We start from the raw sequence: 20,690 nt of genomic DNA on the forward strand, positions 1-20,690 counted from the left end.
GCAAGCATTTTATTCTACATGGGATAACATTTTGCTTCACTTTTTACGTTTGTATTGTATCAAAATATAATATTGTATTTTCATCATGCAAACTTCAGCATAAAATTTTGAATGGCAAGCAATGGATGTTATGACCTATCTCAAGAATCTATAGGATCTCATTTACCTACTTTTTTAACAAACCCAGAATTTAAATAATGCAAGTCTTATAATTTATAATAAATTGTAAGACTATAATAAATATAATTTACAGCTTTGAAAAATCATACATAAATTGTCTGAAATTTCTGGTATATGTATTTGTTTTAAAAAAAGAACATTCAATAAATTTGCAAGCACAGTTCATAAAACGTTCTCATTAGAAAATACAATTTTACAGCATGTCTATAATTTTCACTTCTATTTTCTCCAAAGTTCTTCTCAAGCATCTCGTTGGTGGAAAGTGAATGCAATGCCCCAATCAGTCAAAATATTTCTGCCCCTTTCCTTCATAAAGTTAACACCCTGAAAACTTTATTATAAAATAGATTATCACAAATGAAAACACATTATTAGGTAAAGATTTTGTGTACTGGTGCTTGGAAAGAATAGAAAAGCAATCTGTGATGTGCAATGTTTAAGGAGTATTAACCCTTTCTGGCATGCTGCCCTTTAAAGTTTGAATTTCAACAAAAAAAAACCCTGTAAGCAGTCTATTCAGGCCTACAGGAGTACGGAGGTACAATTTTGTAAAGATTCCACTTACCATTTTAATTTTGTGGGTGTGCCTAAAGAGGGCACACCTTGAATTCGGGACTCAATTTTAGACACGCTTTCAATGTAAAAAATTAAAACTTATACAGAATAAAGAGATTAGTGTACGGCCATAAAATAACACAATCTTTTTTCCAGAAATCCTTTTTATATCTAAAAATAAATAAAAATTCTTTAAAATTTGAATCCATTTCTTTGCAAAATAAGCACATTTATATTTTCATATCGGGGACGTTACGTAAGAGACATTCTGCCTCAAACTTTTGTGAGCGCCAAAAGTATGGATCTGCTTGTGTGGTGCTGTTATCTAGTGTTGATAAAGAAGGTTCAAAGTAATTCCTAAACTAATTTTCATTTTATTTATCATTTATTTTCAGTGTTTAAACAGGGAATTTTTGGGTGTGCCCAGACTGGACACACTGAGTTGGAAAGGGTTAACAGATATTGTAAAAGAGTGCCCTCAAAGTCTTCTACTCTGTAGAATGGGTGACTTCCCTGTACACGTAGCTTTATGTTTGCAGAATTGTCCTGCTCGTGGACATTTCATTATTATTCATTCTTATGCCAAATTAGTTGCTGTTTATCTGTAAAACCTTAAGATAAGTTTATATTCTAATGTTCAATTTAGAAAAAAAATTTAAATACAGTAAACCCTTAAATTTAATGAACTAATAGGGGCAAATCAGTGTTCGTTAAACTAAAAACCTGTTGAATAAAAAAAAACATGTTTAAACATAAAAATACAGTGAAACCTGTATGAAATGGAATGTCAAGAGACTGAAATAATATTCTATTACAGATTTCCATTTTATAAAGGTGCAAATCAAAGCCCTAATTATTTAGCACACTATATTTTCTGGATATTATGCCTACATATAAGATGAACTCCGAAAAAAAAGTCGCATGAAAGTCACACGCTATATTTTGATTCTGTCGAAGACAGATTTCCGTCTCATATAGTGTCAGTCTTAGACAGGTTTCACTGTATTTAGGATTTAAAGTGAAAAAATATGAGAGGAGCTAGTTTTCCATTCTTTTTCTCTCTCCCAGCCATCCTTCCCCAAAATGTATGTAATGCAATATATTTTTTCTACTCGTTAAATCATACCAGAGAGAAGAGAAAATACTGCTGAGATAAAGGGAAAAAATAATAATTCTCGCTTATAGCATTACTAATGAAGACTCTCGAAAGAGTAAAGAGAGAGCCTGAATGTATTTCTTCCATTTACTCTAGGGTGAGATATCTCATCCTTGCATAGGAAGAGGTTAAATATCCCACTGCATCCTTGCTTGATCTTGAAGCACTTTAGTGGTATCTAAAAGTGCTGACTGGTTGGGAGTCAAAGCCCTCTTACAATACTTTTTCAAAAAACAAAATTTTATTCCCAAAACATCTCATGGCACAGGGTACTGCAGCACACTCTTTAAATGTCATTGGTTTATAATCATTGTTCAATGCCAATTTCACTATCCCCTCTCAGTGCTGTCTTACCGCGTGGACCCAACCGGGCATGGCCCAGGGCCTCATAAAAATGAGATTTGATTAAAATTTACTAGAATTTACCAGGTAGGGTCTCAGAAAAATCACTTGGCCCAGGGGCCCATGATGCTCTTAAGACAGCCCTATCCCCTCTACTTTTTCCATGATGATGTGGAAATTGTGTACAAAAACCCACAAAATCATTTTCAGGATCTCTTCATACAGCACTTGTCTATTGTAATTCCCCCCCCCCCCATCATTTCAGATCGTAGTGAATCAGGGCAATGCTGTAGAAAAACAGAAGATAGAAGTGAAAATTGCAAATATATTATAAAACTAAACTTTTTTTTCAAGGTATATTATGAAATGAGTTTGCAATTTGATGGGATATTATAATTTTTTGAAAGAAACATGCACTTTTATTCATTTCCTGCTTCACATATTCTGTTCCCATTTTCAGTCATGTAGCTTTTCGAATATATCTTGCAAATGATTCATATATAAGAACATATTATAAGACTTCTAGAAATATGATGGTATTTTAGATAAAAAAACTTTAAAAAAATACTACTCTGTGATAAATTACACAGCAAGAACAGAAAGACCATTTCAACCAAGATCATCAAATAAGTAGCATTGTAAATTTAAAAAAAAATTCACCACTATTTAACTTCTTCCAGGTTTAATTTATTGTAGGTTTGAAGACTAAAAAGTGTCTTTTTTTATGCTTCTTTTTATGAACAGAAAATTTTTGAACATGATAGCACAATTAACATGCACAGCTAATATGCAGCACTACCATCTGTCAAACTTATCTATGCTCGAGCTTAGCTAGGTTCAGTCAGGAATAGATTAAACAACATATGATAACAATGAAAGATTGATAATTTTTCTGAAAAAATAGAATAACAGAGTGTACAGTGAGTAACAGACTCAATAACGAGTAATACTCGCCACAGTGAGTAACAGATTCAATAACGAGTAATACTTGCCACAGTGTGAGTAACAGACCTTACAAAATTAAATATAAGCATAAGAATATTTATTCATTGTTAGTTTCCTATTTCAAAGATACATGGTAGCACCTGAAATGCATACCATGCACAAAATTTACATACATGTAGGATTACCAGATTCCGAAATTTAGAAATGAGGACCCATAGATGTGCACTCTTAGCAACATCACAACATATGACACTACTATACCAACAAAGATGAACAACTATTTTCCAACGAGAATAGAATTGCTTTCAATATGTACATGCATACAGCATGTTTTTATGGGTGCTTTTTTAATGGAGGGTATTTATTAAGAAACCTGGCATTCAGTGTTGCTTATCTATTTTGTATGTTTTTAAATTGAAGAAGAAAGGGGTAGCCACAGGTCATCTTAACACAAGGCGTACCAGGACAAGGTCTGGGAGAAGGCCTGTTGCATAGAAAGACTTCATGATAATGAGATTTAGTGCCATGATTTTGAAAAGTATGTAAATTGGTAGGTTGGTATTTTCAAGGGACCCAGCTATATTAATTTGTCAGGGGCCCATGATGCTTTTGAAATGGTCTTGGGTAACCCCCCCCCCCCCCAGTGCAAAGCATTAGATATTGCTAAGTGAACAATGGTATTTTCTTGATATAGATGTCGTGGTTTTCTTCTTCTGCAGCTGTTTTCAGACTGTCTTCTTTGCAATAACTTCACACTAATATAATGAAGCCCACAAGAGTGGCTATGATAGCATCTGCACAACTGGGATGTAACTTGATTTCTGTAAATTTCAGCAGCAATTTTTCAAAGCATGTAAATATGTGTGAAAAAAACCAACACACACTGATGAACAGGCTTTTGTTTTATAGTGTAATTTTTTTTTCAGAGAAAGGAAAAAATTCCAGAGAACCCGGGAAAATGAGGATGCTTAAAATGACAAAAAAGTCACTTAAAATGAGGATGCCTGGTAACCCTACATATATGCACTGTTAGGTTCCAAGAAACCACATCTCAAACGTGACCAATTCTTTTTCAGAGGGGGAACATTAGGAAATTGTCTCTGTGGCAATAGACCAGGACTTTGTAAATAAGTAGAATACACAGAAAAGTTTTATACATAGGCACAACATGCAAAGTTTTTGAGCTACTTTACAGATTCTTATAGTTTGTAATTAAGATAATGCTAAAATCACAACACAATATTTTAAAATTATATTTTTGACAGAAAAAGTAATCCAATAGTTTTTGTTGAAAAAAGATCATTTACCTGTTGCAAAGTTTTTAGTTTCTCAAATTAAGCAAAAAAAAGAGAAAAAGCCCTTTTCTATACACCTATTGCTATTTGCAATAACTTATCAAAACTGATGGAATCTATTCAGAAACACAGCAGCCAGAGAAATGATATTTCATTCATTTGGGGTTGTGTATGCTATATATATACCCTCATCCATTTCTTATAAGCACAAAATTTACTAAAATAATATACAAATATACTTTATGCTTCTTACATTCCTTTTAGCAAATAAATCACAATTATATATTCATGGTAATACATGAACTGGCAACATATATTTGAAACACGTCTTGTGTTGCTTTTAGAAAATAAAACATGTAAAATCACTAGAGATGAACTCTAATGTACATGAAATTGTGGTAACATCAACTTTAAAATTTATATTTGTCTATGGCAACGGTTCTGAAACTTTTGCCTCCCATGGTTCCCTTGCTATAGTAAAAATGTGTTAGCAGCTCCCCAGAATAGTCTAACAAAGTACCTCTTCAAAAACTAAATAGTCACACATCAATATTGCCACCTTGCAGCTATAACCCTGACAAAGGTTGGTGATGCCCACTTTGAGACCCACTGGTCTATGGCAATGGTTTCTATGCATTTATTTTCCCCGCTATTTTAAAAAGCATTCAAATCACTTATTTAAACAAAGCAGAATGCCAGACAGTTGACACATAGCATATTTTACAGCAGGTTCTATAGCACACCATGACTGAATTCTAATGCCTGTTTTTTAAACTTTTTGTTTACCAATGAAGCAACAAAACTATTATTTACAAACATTAGTTTATGGGTGTCCTTATAAACATTCAATTTATCCTTATTGTTTTCTAAAAATAGTTTTGAAACTATCAAACTTTCTAAATTTTTCTATTCAGTAATGAATATTCAGTATTTTTTTAATATTTTTGCTATATTTCATCTAATATTAATACTTTGTACGTGGATGAATTCAAGTCAAAATGACGAGAGTGTATTTTAACCAATTTCTTGATGGATTTCTGCATAGTCAAGTGGGACATTTCCTGGCACCCCTACAATTTGGATACTCTTGATTCAAACAAAACATGGTGATACCTCGGCTAACCAAAATAATTTGTTCCAAAATTATGTTCATTAGCCAAAACATAATTTCACATAGGTTTCTATGAAGAATCGCTTAATTTGTTACAGGCACTGCCCAAAATTTGAAAATACGTTTCAGAAAACATTGAAGCACTGTAAAAAAAAAACCAAAACAAACTGACTTATGATTGAAACTGGCTAAAGTCAGGATTATGAGAATTTACAAGAAGATAAAAAACTGAAGATCTTTTCATATTACACTACGCACACAACCCAGTCAGGTTCACAGGTGTCTTCACTCATTTGTGATTTTATCATCTCATTTCTGTGCAGATGGAAAAGATAAGTTCCAAACCGTTCAGTTTGATGCTAAGTCTTGCACTGAAAGAATGTACATCCAAACCTATCAGTTTGATATCACAAATTTTACCAAGTGTACTGAAAACACATTCAAGTCTAGACATCCTTTTCCTTAATACATTTTTCTTATCTTAATCTATTACTTCACATGAAATGATTCAAAAACGTTATAAAAGGGAGGTAGAGATGCATGTGGAAAGTATAAAAGTGGACGAGGTAACCTGTCATTGTTTATTGAAAAAAGAAGGGTGTTGAAGAAAGTGAGCAATGTAAGCATGTGTATTGCTTTGAATGACATTTTCACATCAATTTTTAATAAAGAAAATGATATTCAATGTACGTATGTTGCATGGAGTAATAAAATCCTCAAATATTCAAATGGGAGATGTGGAGGTCCTAAATCTTCTAGAAAATGTATGTGGAAGCAAAGCACCAAAATCAGATAATATCTATCCTAGGGTCCTCTGGGAATGTGCTAATGAATTGTTGGGGCCAGTCGCACAGATCTACAGGAGTAATGCTGCTGAGGGTATCGTCCCAAGAGATCGGAGATTTGCTAATGTTGTTCCGATATTTAAAAAGGGTAGTAGAGAAGCTGTGTCCAATTATCACACAGTGAGTGATGAGCTCCCTCTCAAAAAATTTTGGAAATCATTATCAAAAGGCAGTTGGTGAAGTGGATAGATGAGAATAATGTATTGGCGGATAATCAGCATGGGTTCAGGAAGGGGAAGTCTTGTGTGACTAACCCCCTTTGCTTCTATGATCACATGATGAAGGCTTTGGGTAAGGGCAAAAATGTAGATGTTGTTTACCTTAATTTCCAGAAAACATTCGATCGGGTCAAACATGGTAAACTCTTGAAGCATTTACACGAGATTGGGGACAACTTGCTGAATTGGATAGGATTGTGGTTAAGAGATAGATCCCAACGAGTTATGGTGAATGGGGGAATTCTCTGGGATTCCTGGGAATGGGTTGGACAGGCATCAAAAGTGGAGTTCCTCAAGGAAGTGCTCTTAGCCCTATACTTTTTTCACTTTTTATCGATAAACTCTATCAGGGTATAAATGGGATTGCTAGCAAATTCGCAGATGACATGAAGCTAATGGGGATAATCGGGAATCAAAGCGATAGAGAGTTGCTCCAGACCAACTTATATAGGATTGGAGCATGGCAAATAAATGGAGCATGACATTTAGCGTTGTGAAATGCATAGTCGCTCATTTTGGTTCGAATAACCCATGGTTCTCTTGCGAGTTGAATGGTGTCACTATCCCAGATGCAACTAGGGTCACCGATTTAGGAATTCTCATTGATGAGCGGCTTAGGTTTTCTGAACATTGTTCAGCGGTGGTCAAACAAGCGAATAGAATGCTCAGTTTCATTTTCAAACAGGTCTTTGTGTTCTCTTAAAGTCATTCTTCCGCTTTTCCAAGGCTTAGTTCGTGCTGGACTGAAGTATGCTGTAAGGTTTTGAGACCATACCTACAGAGGGACATAGACTTGGTTGAAGGGATGCAGAGAAGAGCTGCATCCATGTCCTTATTGGCACACTGGGCTTCGAGTTATGAAGCAAGACTTCATTTTTTGAATATGTTTATATTGGATAGATGCAGGTGTCGGGGGGATATGATCAAAGTGTTTGAAATTTTCAATGGGATGGATAGGATGGACTATGAATTATTAGTACACCATCAATCGACTGCTTTTACAAGGGGACACCAGTGTCAATTGGTAAGGGACAATTCTAGATTATGGTGCCACACGGAATTTTTCTCTAATAGGGTTGTTAATAAATGGAATAACCTACCCCGGGGATAGTAAATTCTAACACAATTGACACGTTGAAAAAGAAATACGATAAACATGTTGGGGTAAATCGAAAAGCTATCCACACTTAGAATAAGACAACCATAAGTATTCTTTATGGGCATTGTATAATATTTTATCATGTATATATATTGTTTGTAATTGCATTTTTAATTGGTTTGTTGTGTTTTTGAAGTGTATGACATCCATATTTGTTGTAGGCATCTTTTTCTCAGCCACCTCATTGGGCATTTTGCCTGTTGTGGCATTGTTTTTGTATTTATATTAAAAAAACTATGACATTTTGAAGAGGGTTTAGTGATTTCAGCTGTGCTACTTGAAGGGTTTATGGATTTTCATCCAAAAATTTCTATATATATATTTTTCTCAATAGGACGTGCATTTAATTATGTTTTACTTCTGTCATTATGTCATTTAACATTTAACACACACAACACAAAATTTCATAATTATTTTCTATATAAATTCCATTATAAATCCCATAAAAAGAACCCTTATAAAATTATATTATATGTATTGCATAGCATTGTAATATATATTGCATAGAATTGTAATATATATTGCATAGAATTTTTATTGTACTTCTAGCTTCTCAAGCTGAAAGAACTATGAAGGGAAAAGAACATCGCCATGATCAATCATTGGTAAAATCCCATAACTTTCTGGCCTTATCAGTTCTGAGAAAGACAATCACAACTGTAATGATTACCACTAAGGCTTGATTGATAACTTTTAAAGGAATTTAGATATATATATATTTTTTAACTTCACAAAAGACTGTCATTCCTCTAAAGAGTTGAGCTTAAAAGAATTAAATTTTTTTTTTGTAAATGCCTTGCATTTCAGTGACTAATGAATTTTACAACCTGAGAATGCAGGAAAAATTTTTTTGAGATAACTATATAAAATATTCATGTTATTTTAAAAAAACACACGCACAATGTCAATGAATTTTGAGAAGCAAAGTCCATTAATATGAAATGTTTCATTGCTTATTCAACAATAATGTGAATTTTTTTCTAAGCTCATTCACTTGAAGTTTTTCTTATATATTTAGACAATAATGTGCATTTTTATGAAAATACTGTCTTTTTTTGTTATCAAACCCAAAAAATCTAGGTTGCTAGTGCGAAAATTACACAGCTCCATATTTAAATAAATTGTTATATGAGCACTTTTATTCATTTAATCAGGATAAATATATGTACAGTATATTATTTTAAGCTAATTTACTTGCTAAGTAAAAAATGTTTTGAAATAAATCATTGTCTAATACTATTGAAATTTTTTGTCTTCTGAAAATTTTTTTAAAAATGGAGCTGTGTGGTTTCTGGCACCAGGCTCTTCAATTGCAGTCTCATGCTTGAGATAACCAAATAATTCAAACAAAACAAATTACTAAACAAAATTTCTGTAACAAATTTCAAAGTACAAAGTGATATTAAAAGTCAACAAATTATTCAACATAATATTTGAAGTCAACAAATTATTCAACATAATATTTGAAGTCAAAATAGTATTCAAAGTAATATTTAAAGTCAACATAGTATTCAAAGTAATATTTAAAGTCAACAAAGCATTCAAAATCAACAAAATATTTGAAATCTAAAAAGATACCTCTAATTAGAAGATATCTGATTCTAACAGGGTATTTGAAAAAAACAGAATGTAAAATGTAAAATATATTTAAAGTATATAATTGTACAAAGTATGAATTGAACATTGAAGAATTAAATAAATAAAAAGCATTCAAAATCTTATCAAAAGATGAAATTGTTGGAAAGATACATATTTTGCGAATCACTGAATAAATAACTTAACTTTTTAGGATTTCTTACACAACTTAATAAAAAAAATCAGTAAATATTTGAGGCACAATATGTAAAATGAACTTAAAATCTTACTAACAGGCAAAATATACAAGATGCATCTTTTGACATATTGATTACTGAAACCAGTAAGATTTATTTCATGTGTAAAATATATATTCAAGTATAAAGTACATGTTTGAAGAGAGAGAAAAAATATTATTAGAAATCAACAAAGCATTTGAAATTTTACCATTATATAGAACATGTAAAAAAAGATGCCGACTGAATGTATGTGAATTAGCTTTTTAATATTGTAGATATAAATAAGGATGAAATCAACCTGTGCTTGTTAAAATGAAAAATACTTTTACAATAAAAAATATTTCAAGTGTATAACATATATATTTGAAATATAAAGCATGCATATTAAAAATGTGAAATATATCCTTGAACAACAAAGTATTTTTAATAAAAATAAAAAAAGCATTGAAATTATCAATAATAAATAATAAATTACCTACAGATATAAAAATGGGCAAGGCACATCTAATGAGTCATTGACAGAATAATTTGTTTTTGTTTTGATACAGATAGATGAAAAAAGTCTGTGTTGCATGCTTTTATGGTAAAACACCATCTATACCATGGTTTGAAGTTTCCATTCTTATCTGAGTAGAAAAAAAGTGAGAAAGAGGGGACAGAGAAAGAGAGAAAATTTGTGTTTAATGAAAATTTTTGTTATTCAAGTCCACTTAGATGTATACTTATAGAAGTATTTTCTTGAAAGTTAGAAAAAAAAGATTTGCAAGCTACTTTTTGTTAGTTTGAGTAAATTTCTAACAACTCTAAAGCATTTATTTTCAGTTGTAAAAGCAAGTTTATGTAAATGAATAATAAATTAGTAAGAATATTATAATCAAAATCAATAAATATGAAGAGTTTACATTGACAATTTTTAACTCTCAAACTTTCTAGAGTTTAAATTATTTTGACATTTTCTTCCTAATTTCACATATTTGTACATTCGGTAATGTACAATCTTTAACTAAATATATGTGTTATATTCCAAAAGCATGCTCACCACATTAAAAAAATATGAATAAAATATTAATAAGTAATAAAATATTCAATTCAGAATGAATATACTAAGTGCTGTAAAAACATTCCACACACAAAAAACTTACATAAATATATCTCCTACTGATTGTACACAAAATATAAATGCATTTTGAATAAAATATTAAAAAAAAGGTAAAATATTTCAAGCTATGCCTCTGTGAGTTTTGTAAAAGTTTCAAATATTTGTATTTCATTCTTAGAGCCATGAGGGTAAACCATGCACAAATAACAACTTCATCAAAGACTCTATTTTTGCAGGAAGGAGAAGAAAGTCACCATTGCTATAAGAGATTCTTCATGCATAGAGTTTTAGATATTATTTACTCTTGCAATGTTTCATAACTCTGATGTTGGAGTAGTAAACGTGTACTGGATGTACTACTAAAACTATCCCCTCCACTACTGTTATTACTAGCATTGCTTGCTGGTGTACCAGGTAATGAGCTAGGATTTTCAGAATGCACAGTAAGAGACTGTCGATTTGATGATGAATATGGACTTTCACTGATGTCTCTCTCATCAGCATTTTTTAGAGGCTTTGAATGCTCAGAACTATGCTCACTTGAATCTTGAACATTTATTGCATTTGTGCCAGTAAATGTTGGGACATCACATGCAGTTACTTGTCGTTCTTTATTATACCTATGCTTTGCATTCAAATTATCTGTTCTAGATTTTATACTACATTCACTGCTACTGTTAGGTTCTGTACTTTGTGGAGTATCCAAGCTTGTATCTGTGCCTTGGTCTACAAGAATAGTTGTACTAGGATCTTCTGGTGTATAATAATCAGAATCTTCATCACCAGGTGATGCATCTGAAAAAGAAAAAGAAAGATTTTGTTCTTGATGTTATACAGTTGTAATTAACATGAAAGACGGGTGATATCAACTTTCAATTAAAAATACAATGACATCTGTGATATTCTGATAACTCTCTCCACAATGATGTTTTACATCCGGTTCGGATCTCATGCTGATAAAATAAAAGAATGTGATGAGCATGCTTTACCTCATTCTGAAGAAGGGTAATCCGTTTCCGAGTTACTCAAGACATATTTATTTTTAAAAAAACTAAGAGTTTTAAAATGCAGTTGCAACAGAATATCAGCTCTACATCAAGTGATTTAGAGTTTTGTAAGATTTTTAATCTTGATATTAACTAATGCACTTATACCGACTTTTAACAATCAATCACATGTTTATGAACTGTTTAATACCACTTGTTAAGAACTCTTTTAAATTTTGAATTTAATTAGGATAGTATTATTGCATACATGCCAACCTTGCGACCAAGCCTCTTTGTATATAGTGGCAATGTTCATCAAACATTGGGCATTTCAGGGGGTGTCATGACTACTTTAAAAATTCAAATTATTTTTCCTTACTTTCTTCAACTTGACTATATTGGGCATTTACCCAGTTCTGATGAACATTTGAAATAGTCTCTTGTTTAAATTTGGGAAAGTTGGCTGTGAATACCATATTCCTCAAGAAATCAGTGAAAGTTCTTTGGTTTTTTGGAACAGGACACTATCACTGCTTTGTTGTCATCAACATCCCTTTTCTGCATCATTTGTAGAAATTTATCCATGAAAAATGTTATGAAGAAACACATGATAAATTATTAAACTTCTGCTCAGTCATTTTTTTCCAATTCAGTAATTTAAATGGTTTCAGTATAAGGACACACACCTGGGATTCAGCTTGCGGATAGCCAAACATAGCAAACTTTTACAATGACTATCAACAACAAGGTTGCTTCACTTCATTTCAAATTCAGCTGGATATTCAATTTTTGGAGATGCAGTCTTTGCATAACATGATTTTGTACTCGATAGAATTCAGACTTCTGTAGTTTTCGTGATTATCTATAAATCCGTATTTTGTGGTAGAAATCCATAGACATTAAGGACATAGTAGTTGGCAAGTATGTTAGAGTAATAAGTATGTTAGTGTAGGGAAAATCTGAAATTAGTCAAATTTGTGACTGGTGCAATCTACTGCTTAATTCAAGAGACATACTGAATAATATTTCTCAGAGGATACACAAAAGTGATAGTCTAAAATCTGCAAATGAACAATTGCTAAAGAAAAGGAAAATATTGTAGCAAAACTTATGGTAAATGCTGTATACAGTAGTTAAACATGTCCAATCTACAGAAGATGACCTGAGGTATTTTTATTAAGCTGAAATGGTAGTTTGCACATTCACAAAAAACATGTCACCCCCATATGTATGGCAGGTCATATCATAAAGTCCTGAATCTCCAATACATCAGTCATGGCATCTAATGAACACCACGAAATATTGTTATGCCATCAATTCAACTGCTTTGACTCAGGGACACCAGTTTTGGTTAGTTAGGGGCAATTCTAGATTGTTGTGTCACAGAGTTTTTTTCTAATAGGGTTATAAATGCATGGAATTTCTTACCTTGTGTGTTGTCATGAATTCCTTCACAAGAGACACCTTCAAGAGGAAATATGATAAGCTGAGGGTGGGAGTAATCAAGAAGCTACCATACTTAAATGAATAACAAGCATATTTTTATGGGCAGTGTATTTTATCTTTTTAGTTTCTTTCCCATCTGATTTATTGCTATTGGGTTGCTGTAGTTAGGTTATGACAATCATATTTTTATTGGCTTTTTTCCATTATTATTTATTTTTAATATTGGTTTTTCTCTTTTTTTATTCTTTTACATTTTTCATTATTTTTTTCCCAGCCACCTTGTTGGGAAATTTCTGTTGTGACTTACGATTTTGTATGTGTATCTGTTCTGTGTTTTTAAGCATTGTTGTTCATGCATACAAAACTGAGACCCACTGCTCTACAGAACATACAAACATGACCAAGAATAATCCCCGCTGAAAATATTTTTGCTATGAAAGATTCAATGCTGTAAGACAGGCAATAATGCAAAAATATATATCTATGTTCTGGCGTTACACATAATCCATGGTTACACCATAAGTCCAGACATAAATAAAAAATGTTTTGAATATATATTGTTGTTACAATGTTATCAGTTCTTGCTATAATATTTGATGACCAGAATGAAATTCATCTAAGAAAATAAACATTGATCACACCTAGTTGTCTTACTAATGTTGTTCATTACATCACTGTAATCTGTCTTGATGATGGCAGAATGATTGTGGAAAACACATGATTCAATGAAGCTTCTACATAGAGCTATTCTTGAGATCACACTCTATGACATGCACTGCTATTACAACTTCAGTAACCATTTATCTTGCCTCAAAGCATCCTGCTGCTCATCAATGATTGTCCTTACTCAAATTATATTGTGGAAGTAACTCACGGCTATACACACTAATCTTTAAGAAAATTTGAAAAATTATATTTTTTAAACAAAAATGAAGCTTTTGGTGTAATAACGGCATGCAGCTTATTTCAAAACAGCAGCAGCAATCAATATAGATGTTTTTAAACAAAATTGACAATAAATAATGAGAACATTGAATTTTAATTTTACAGCCCTCCATGGGTTAGTTCCATTTTGAATATGGTTTCATTTATGCCATTTTCTCATTTATAAATTCTCGCATAGTGGCTTCTTCATAATGGTGCTCCAAGGTACAGTTGATGCTCGTTATAACAACCTCCACATTCCATAAAAAAATGGATTTTATATTGGGTGACCATTATACGAGAAGGAATACAATAAGATAATCATTATATGAAAACATTTGGGGCTTATCATACCAGTCCTTGTAACGGACTGGTCACTATAACATGGAGTTGTTATAACGAGCATTAACTGTATTAAGAATTAATATTTAGTGTGTAAGTAAACCAATGAATGTTTCACCTGATCCTAGTGCAGCTTTGTTTGACTTCTCACACAGATGTAGTGAATGGGGAGTGGAAAGAGACACAGGACTACTCCTGCTGCATGGCCGACTTATTCTAGGAGAAACATTTACAGTAGTAGCAACTTCATCTAGACTCAGATTATTCTCTAGTAGAGATCTTGTTTCGGCAACTTCAGCATCTTTATCCTGAACAAAATCAAAACTATGAATATGCAAAAGAGAATTTAAAACTTTGTTGTTCTCCTTGTAAAGATACACAAGAAGTAGATAAAATGATCTGAACATACTTATTTTTTATAATTGGACTGTTCCTGATGCAGGTGCTATAAGCAGTGTAATCTCTATAATTTCACAGTAATTATAACACAACAGATGAAAAAAAGTTGATGAGTCAAAATATAAAACATAACAGGCTTTCAAAGAAAATTATTATATTGATACTAATTAACACCTAAATAAGGTGTCCTTGAGCTAAGTAGCTGAAATGGAGATGATTTTTATTCCATGACATCAAACAAGATTCTCAGTGGTGTGAAGATCACCAAAACATAATTTTTTGACTGAAAGTGATTCATAATGAGTCACATTTCTTGATGTTTCCCATCTCTGATGATATATAGAGGATGCATAGGTAACAGGGCATATGACATTTTACTGGAAAACTGTTGATCCTACAGGCATACTTGCAATTAGAAAAAGTATTCAAATAACATGCAGCATGCAGTACTCAGATATGTCATTCATGTTGCCAGAAGTTGTATAGTTATTAAAATAAAAAAAATAACTTTTTATACAGTCCCAGTGTGCCCCAAAACTCAGAAAGTTGTTGCTCTGTCTCTCCTGATACCAACTAAAAAATTCCACATTCCTAATTGCAATATTCACTGAGATATTAGAATTCAAAAAATGGAGGATAGTTACGGAAAAACAGTATTAAAAGTGGGTAAAATGGTTTCCCGCATTTAATGGGTTTTTTTTTCTTCTCAAACTTTTCTAATTGAAAGTGTGCCTCTAGTATCAATGGTTCACCAATAAAATGCCATATGCCCTGTTACCTATGCACTCTTTATACATATAACTTTCTTTCTTTCAAACTGAACACAACTCAGGTCTATCACCATAGGTAATTTACTACCCAGTGAGTTGTGCCGGAAGTGTAAGTGGGTATACCTAACAGTTTAAGTACGTATCTAGTGTTGTGTCTGATTTTTCAGTGCTGTCATCTGTATTTCACAAGTGAAGTGTAATGATTGAATATTTGTATTGTTTGTAAGCCTGTTGCTCTCTGTGGTAACACTTTTTAATGCCGAGATCGACTCGCATTCGCACCTCGAAGTTGGGAATCACAGAAAACTAACTTCAGCCAACCACCACTGTGGTGCCAGTGGGGTTCACACCCGGGACCTTGTGATGAGATTCCACCACTATGACCACTCTCCCACCACCGCAGCTATATACACAGCTAAATCCTGTTATAGAACATTCAAGAGGCCATGTCAAAATGTTCCATAAATCCAAAAGTCGTATAACTGAAACTCATTTGAAAATGGCCCTCCTCCTTCCATCCACCAAATTGAATTTTTGAAAATCATGTTATGAATTACATAATCTCTTCACATTTAAGCCAAAACTGACTGTTAAAAAAACTTTTTTGATTGAGATTTGTGCTTATTTTATGTAAAAATGCCCTTTAAAAAAGAAAAAATTAATTAGTTGAAAAAATTAAAATTAATTAACTCATTCAGAGAGATATCTTTACTAGGACCATTTGAGCTATGCAGCTGCACTTCCAGGTTTTAACTTGAGAAAGGAATCATTTAAAATCATTAAAAATGAGATAGACGCGTGTATCTCTGAAGCAAAGGGGTCAAAATAAACTTTAATTGACATAACATTACTGCTGTTTAAATCTAAAATATTCTAATGCATTAGGATATATAATGTGCATTTTCTTTTCAAGAATCAAAAATCTAATTCTAAAATTTTTTACAATGGTCTTATCATCCTTTGTTTTGCTGATCGGTTACTATATTGCAAATTACTATATAGCAAAGCAGATAATGCATTGAGTCCAATTCTTTAACCATTTCACTACCACTTTATGAAATAAAGAAATAATTATCATGCAAACTTTTTGGTAGGTCATTTTAGTTCTAATTAAAGTGTGAAAACAAAAAATATTTATGTTTTAAAAAATGATTAATAACACAACAAATTAGTTTACCTGGTACTTGAAAGTTTTGTCAGCACTATACGCTTACAATAAAATAAAAAATACCAATTCAAATCCACTCGACTGCCAGGCAGTAGTCGAGTGGTTAGGGAGCTAACCTCTGACTGTGCAGGTTTGGGTTCAAATCCCCGTCCAGGTATGGATGTCTACTAACACTAACAAATTTACTGGATAGACCATACAGAGCTCTTGAGAATATGTGAGGATCACAATTTAAAATTAATTTTTTTAACTATGTTGAATGACATATAATAATGAATATTACATGTTATTTTGCAAATGACTATCAAGCGTAGACACTTCAAGTTTCTTTATCAGACACCCATTTTAATACAATGCCACCCCATGTATGTAAAGTAGGGGTCTTCAACGTTTTACGCTCGAGGGCCACATAAAAAATTTGTGATGTTCCGCGGGCCAATCATTAACGCCAGGTGGGGGGGGGGGCACCCCCAAAAACAATCTCAAACTAAATATATTTCAAAAAATTTAAACATTCAATTCAATTAATTTAAACAAACATTAATTTTGAGTGATTTAAAAAAAAACCATTTCAAATTAGTGTCAAAAAATGACTTTTTTGCTGTATTAATACATTTCTGTTACTTGAAAATGCTTTTGAAAGTTGGTAAATAAAAATTTTTCTCAAGAGATTCCTTGTCCCCCTGCCAAAGGTTGATCCTACGTACGCTCAGATATGACAATGTGACAATGTAATGCATACATATATTTTATGATTCCATTATGTATCATTTTCGTTTTAAAAAAGTAAGCTGAATTGGGGTAAGACCAATTATTTTAAGTATTTTTTATATTGTATGAAACAATGAAAATGGATAATTTTTGTTTATACATGTTGTTGTTTTGTTTATATATGTTGAATTAATTACATACCAAATCAAAATAAAAAGTCTTTGGTTACTTACATTACGAATGCGAGTGGCTGTAATTTCTAAATTAATGCAAAGCTTGACATTGTTTTTGCTTGACTAGAGCTTCAATGTTAGGTAAAATTTGTGTTGTTGCTATACTTCTCTTCAGACACATACTTAGAATAAAAATCAATTAATGTGAAAGAATTTCAAAAAACTTGCATTTAACTGCAGAGCCATATTGCAAATCTGCAAATTCTAATTGTAGCTCTGGTGGAACACTTTCGCTATCAACTGAGAATGGTGAAGAAAACATTTTCCTAGAAATTTCATTCTCTTGGAAGTCGGAAAATCTGCTTCTGAATTCCATTCTCAGATTTGAAATGCACTGTGCATAATTGTCCAGTTTCCAAGTTGTAGATCTATTTACCAACTCCAATAATTTAGGAAAATGTATGCAGTTTTCATTTTGCAATTGACGTTCCCAAAGGACTAATTTAGTTTCGAACGCTTTCACATTGTCATAAAGATTATGGACAAGTAGGTCTTTTCCCAGTAAGCAGATCATTCATGATTATGGATGCGATGAACAAACCCAATTTTTACGAACAATATGACGTCGTGCAAAACAGGGGAGAATTCTTCCCACTGACTTACCACACCCATAGATAACAACGGGTCTTTGAAAACTAACCCTAACCTTTCCTTCAAAAGTTCCAAGTTGATTCTTCGAGAACAGGGAACCATTCTTTTGTTCTTAAGTTTATCCACGAAGAAGCTACAAAAAAAAAAAAAAAACAACTAACAATTCAATGATCAAGGAAGTGGGGATTATATCTTGCTAAGTCATAATCCCTACTTCCTTGCAATTACAGAATCATAGTTAGACAATACGATCTTTAATTCTGAAATTTTACCTCCTGGTTTCAATGCTTTTCGAAAAGACAGAAACTCTAGAGGAAGGGGTGTTGCACTAATTTTCAATAATTCTATCTCCCTTACTGAAATTCCTTTAGATTCTGACCTAGAAATTGTTGGGACCGAATGGCGCCAACCAAACTGTTTCCCACTGGCCTTATTTTCTATATATTTACCGCCAGCTTCCGATTTTCACTTGTTTGTCCAACTCGAATCTATCCTTGAAAGTTTCCTTAATATACACATTCTCTTCTTATCTCTGGTGAATGGAACCTCCCGGGAATCGACTGAAAAAATTTGGCAACCACCGAATCAACAATAAAGTCTTCTATAAATTTAATCTTGTCCAAAACATTTTAGTACCAACAAGAACTACTGTTCACTCTAGCTCCACCCTCGATTTTATCGCCACCTCTAACTGAATTCAAATTCTGCATACTTGCACCTTCGAAGGTTGTTCAGATCACAATATCCCATTTATTGATTTCTCTCTTCATAACTCTATCTCTTCTTACAAACTTACTCCCAAACATAATTTTAACAAAGCCAATTATTCTTTAATGCAGTCCATTCTTCGCTCCAATTTCAATGATTTTCTATCGATATCCCCCTCCAATGATATTCATATCCTTTGGTCAACTTTCAAACTTATTATACACAAATGCGTAGCTACAGTCACGACAAAAACAGTTTCTGCTAAGTTTCTCCACAGTCCTTGGATCAACAGAGACATCATCCACCATAAGAGGAAAATCCGGCGTGCCGCCTTCAAATATAAATCCAACAAATCTAATGCCCTCAAATCCTCAATTTCTACCTCCACTCGGAGTCTCAAGAACCTCATCTCTACACAAAAGTCCAAGTGCCTATCCCACTCTTTACCAAATTACTTATAAACGAATCCTACCAAATTTTAGAACTTCCTCAGCCTAAATCTGTTGGACCCACTTCTCTTAAAATCTCAAATAGAAACATCTCGCTTCCTTCAGATATTGCTACCAAATTCAATTTGGCTTTCTGCTCAGTTTTTTCTCTCTCAGTTTTTTTTGTTTTTTAAAATATAAATATATATATATATATCCCACTCCACCACAATACTCACCAGCGTCAAAGGTGGAGTTGACTGATCTAATGCATATATGTAAATACGAATTGACATCATCATCATCATCTTGCCCCCCCCAGACTTCCAAGTCTATCTCCGCCTATGGTCTCACTAAATACCGCCATACTCCCCACCGATTGGAAAATAAATAAAATTATTCCCATTCACAAAACCGGTCCCCTCTCTAACCCCCTTAAATTTAGACCAATATCTATTACTTCATCCTGTTGTAAGATTTTCGAACATATTATAGCAAAGGAAATCCATGCTCATTTAGACTCCATTAACTTTTTCTTTCCCAACCAACACAGCTTCAGACGATCCCTTTCTACTACATCCCAACTGTCCCTTTTTATCCATGACCTTACCAAAGCCATTGACGGGAAGGTACAAACGTCTTGGATTTCTCTAAAGCCTATGATAAAGTTCCGCACAATAGACTCCTCCTTAAACTTTCAAATGTTGGTCTTGATGTACAAATGCTCAAATGGTTAGAGAAGCTTTCCTAAAAAATCGTAAACAATTTGTTCATTTTAAAGATTATGATTCACCTTTTCCACTGTAAATTCAGGTCAATCTTCGGTTCTCTCGCCTTTACTGTTTTTAATTTATATAAACGACCTCCCTGAAACCCTCAACTGCACCACTAGATTTTTTGCCGATGATTGTGTAATCTACCGCACAATTAATGACAGATCTGATCAAGAAATTCTCCAACGTAATCTTGTTTCCATCTCAGATTGGTGCTCACACACACACACATGTTGGCACATGCCTATTAACCTATCTAAAACTGTTTTCATGAGAGCTACACGTAAAACTCTTCCTCTCAAATTTTCATACTCGATCAATAACATAACCATATTCCAAGTTTCTCAATTTAAATATCCTGGGGTCATAATCTCGGCTGATCACCGTTGGAATAATCATATCAATTATGTCTACTAGAAATGCCACAACAAACTTTTTCCTTTGCCGCAATCTCAAACATTTTACTCGTGATGTCTGACTTCTCTGCTACTA

The 20,690-nt window shown here is 32.8% G+C and overlaps 1 protein-coding gene across 2 annotated transcripts in view; it reads right to left on the reverse strand.

Moving 5' to 3' along the window:
- Mrgn1 (Mahogunin ring finger 1) overlaps positions 1-20,690 on the reverse strand; it is a 57,775-nt gene continuing 37,085 nt past the window's right edge. Inside the window, exons 12-14 of one of the 2 annotated variants that reach the window (XM_089232796.1) lie at positions 14,536-14,725; positions 13,134-13,169; positions 10,502-11,514 (exon numbers count right to left, since the gene is read on the reverse strand). In XM_089232796.1, the coding sequence (XP_089088922.1) occupies positions 11,018-11,514; positions 13,134-13,169; positions 14,536-14,725 (723 nt within the window). In that variant the 3' untranslated portion in view covers positions 10,502-11,017. Of the gene's footprint in view, positions 11,515-13,133; positions 13,170-14,535; positions 14,726-20,690 lie in introns of both variants that reach the window. The other variant, XM_089232797.1, reaches the window with a different exon arrangement.

The sequence above is a fragment of the Pholcus phalangioides genome, unplaced genomic scaffold (genome assembly GCF_987345545.1).
Source record: "Pholcus phalangioides strain wild (caught in Gottingen) unplaced genomic scaffold, Ppha-v1.0 ptg000007l_1, whole genome shotgun sequence".
NCBI classification, from domain to species: domain Eukaryota; kingdom Metazoa; phylum Arthropoda; class Arachnida; order Araneae; family Pholcidae; genus Pholcus; species Pholcus phalangioides.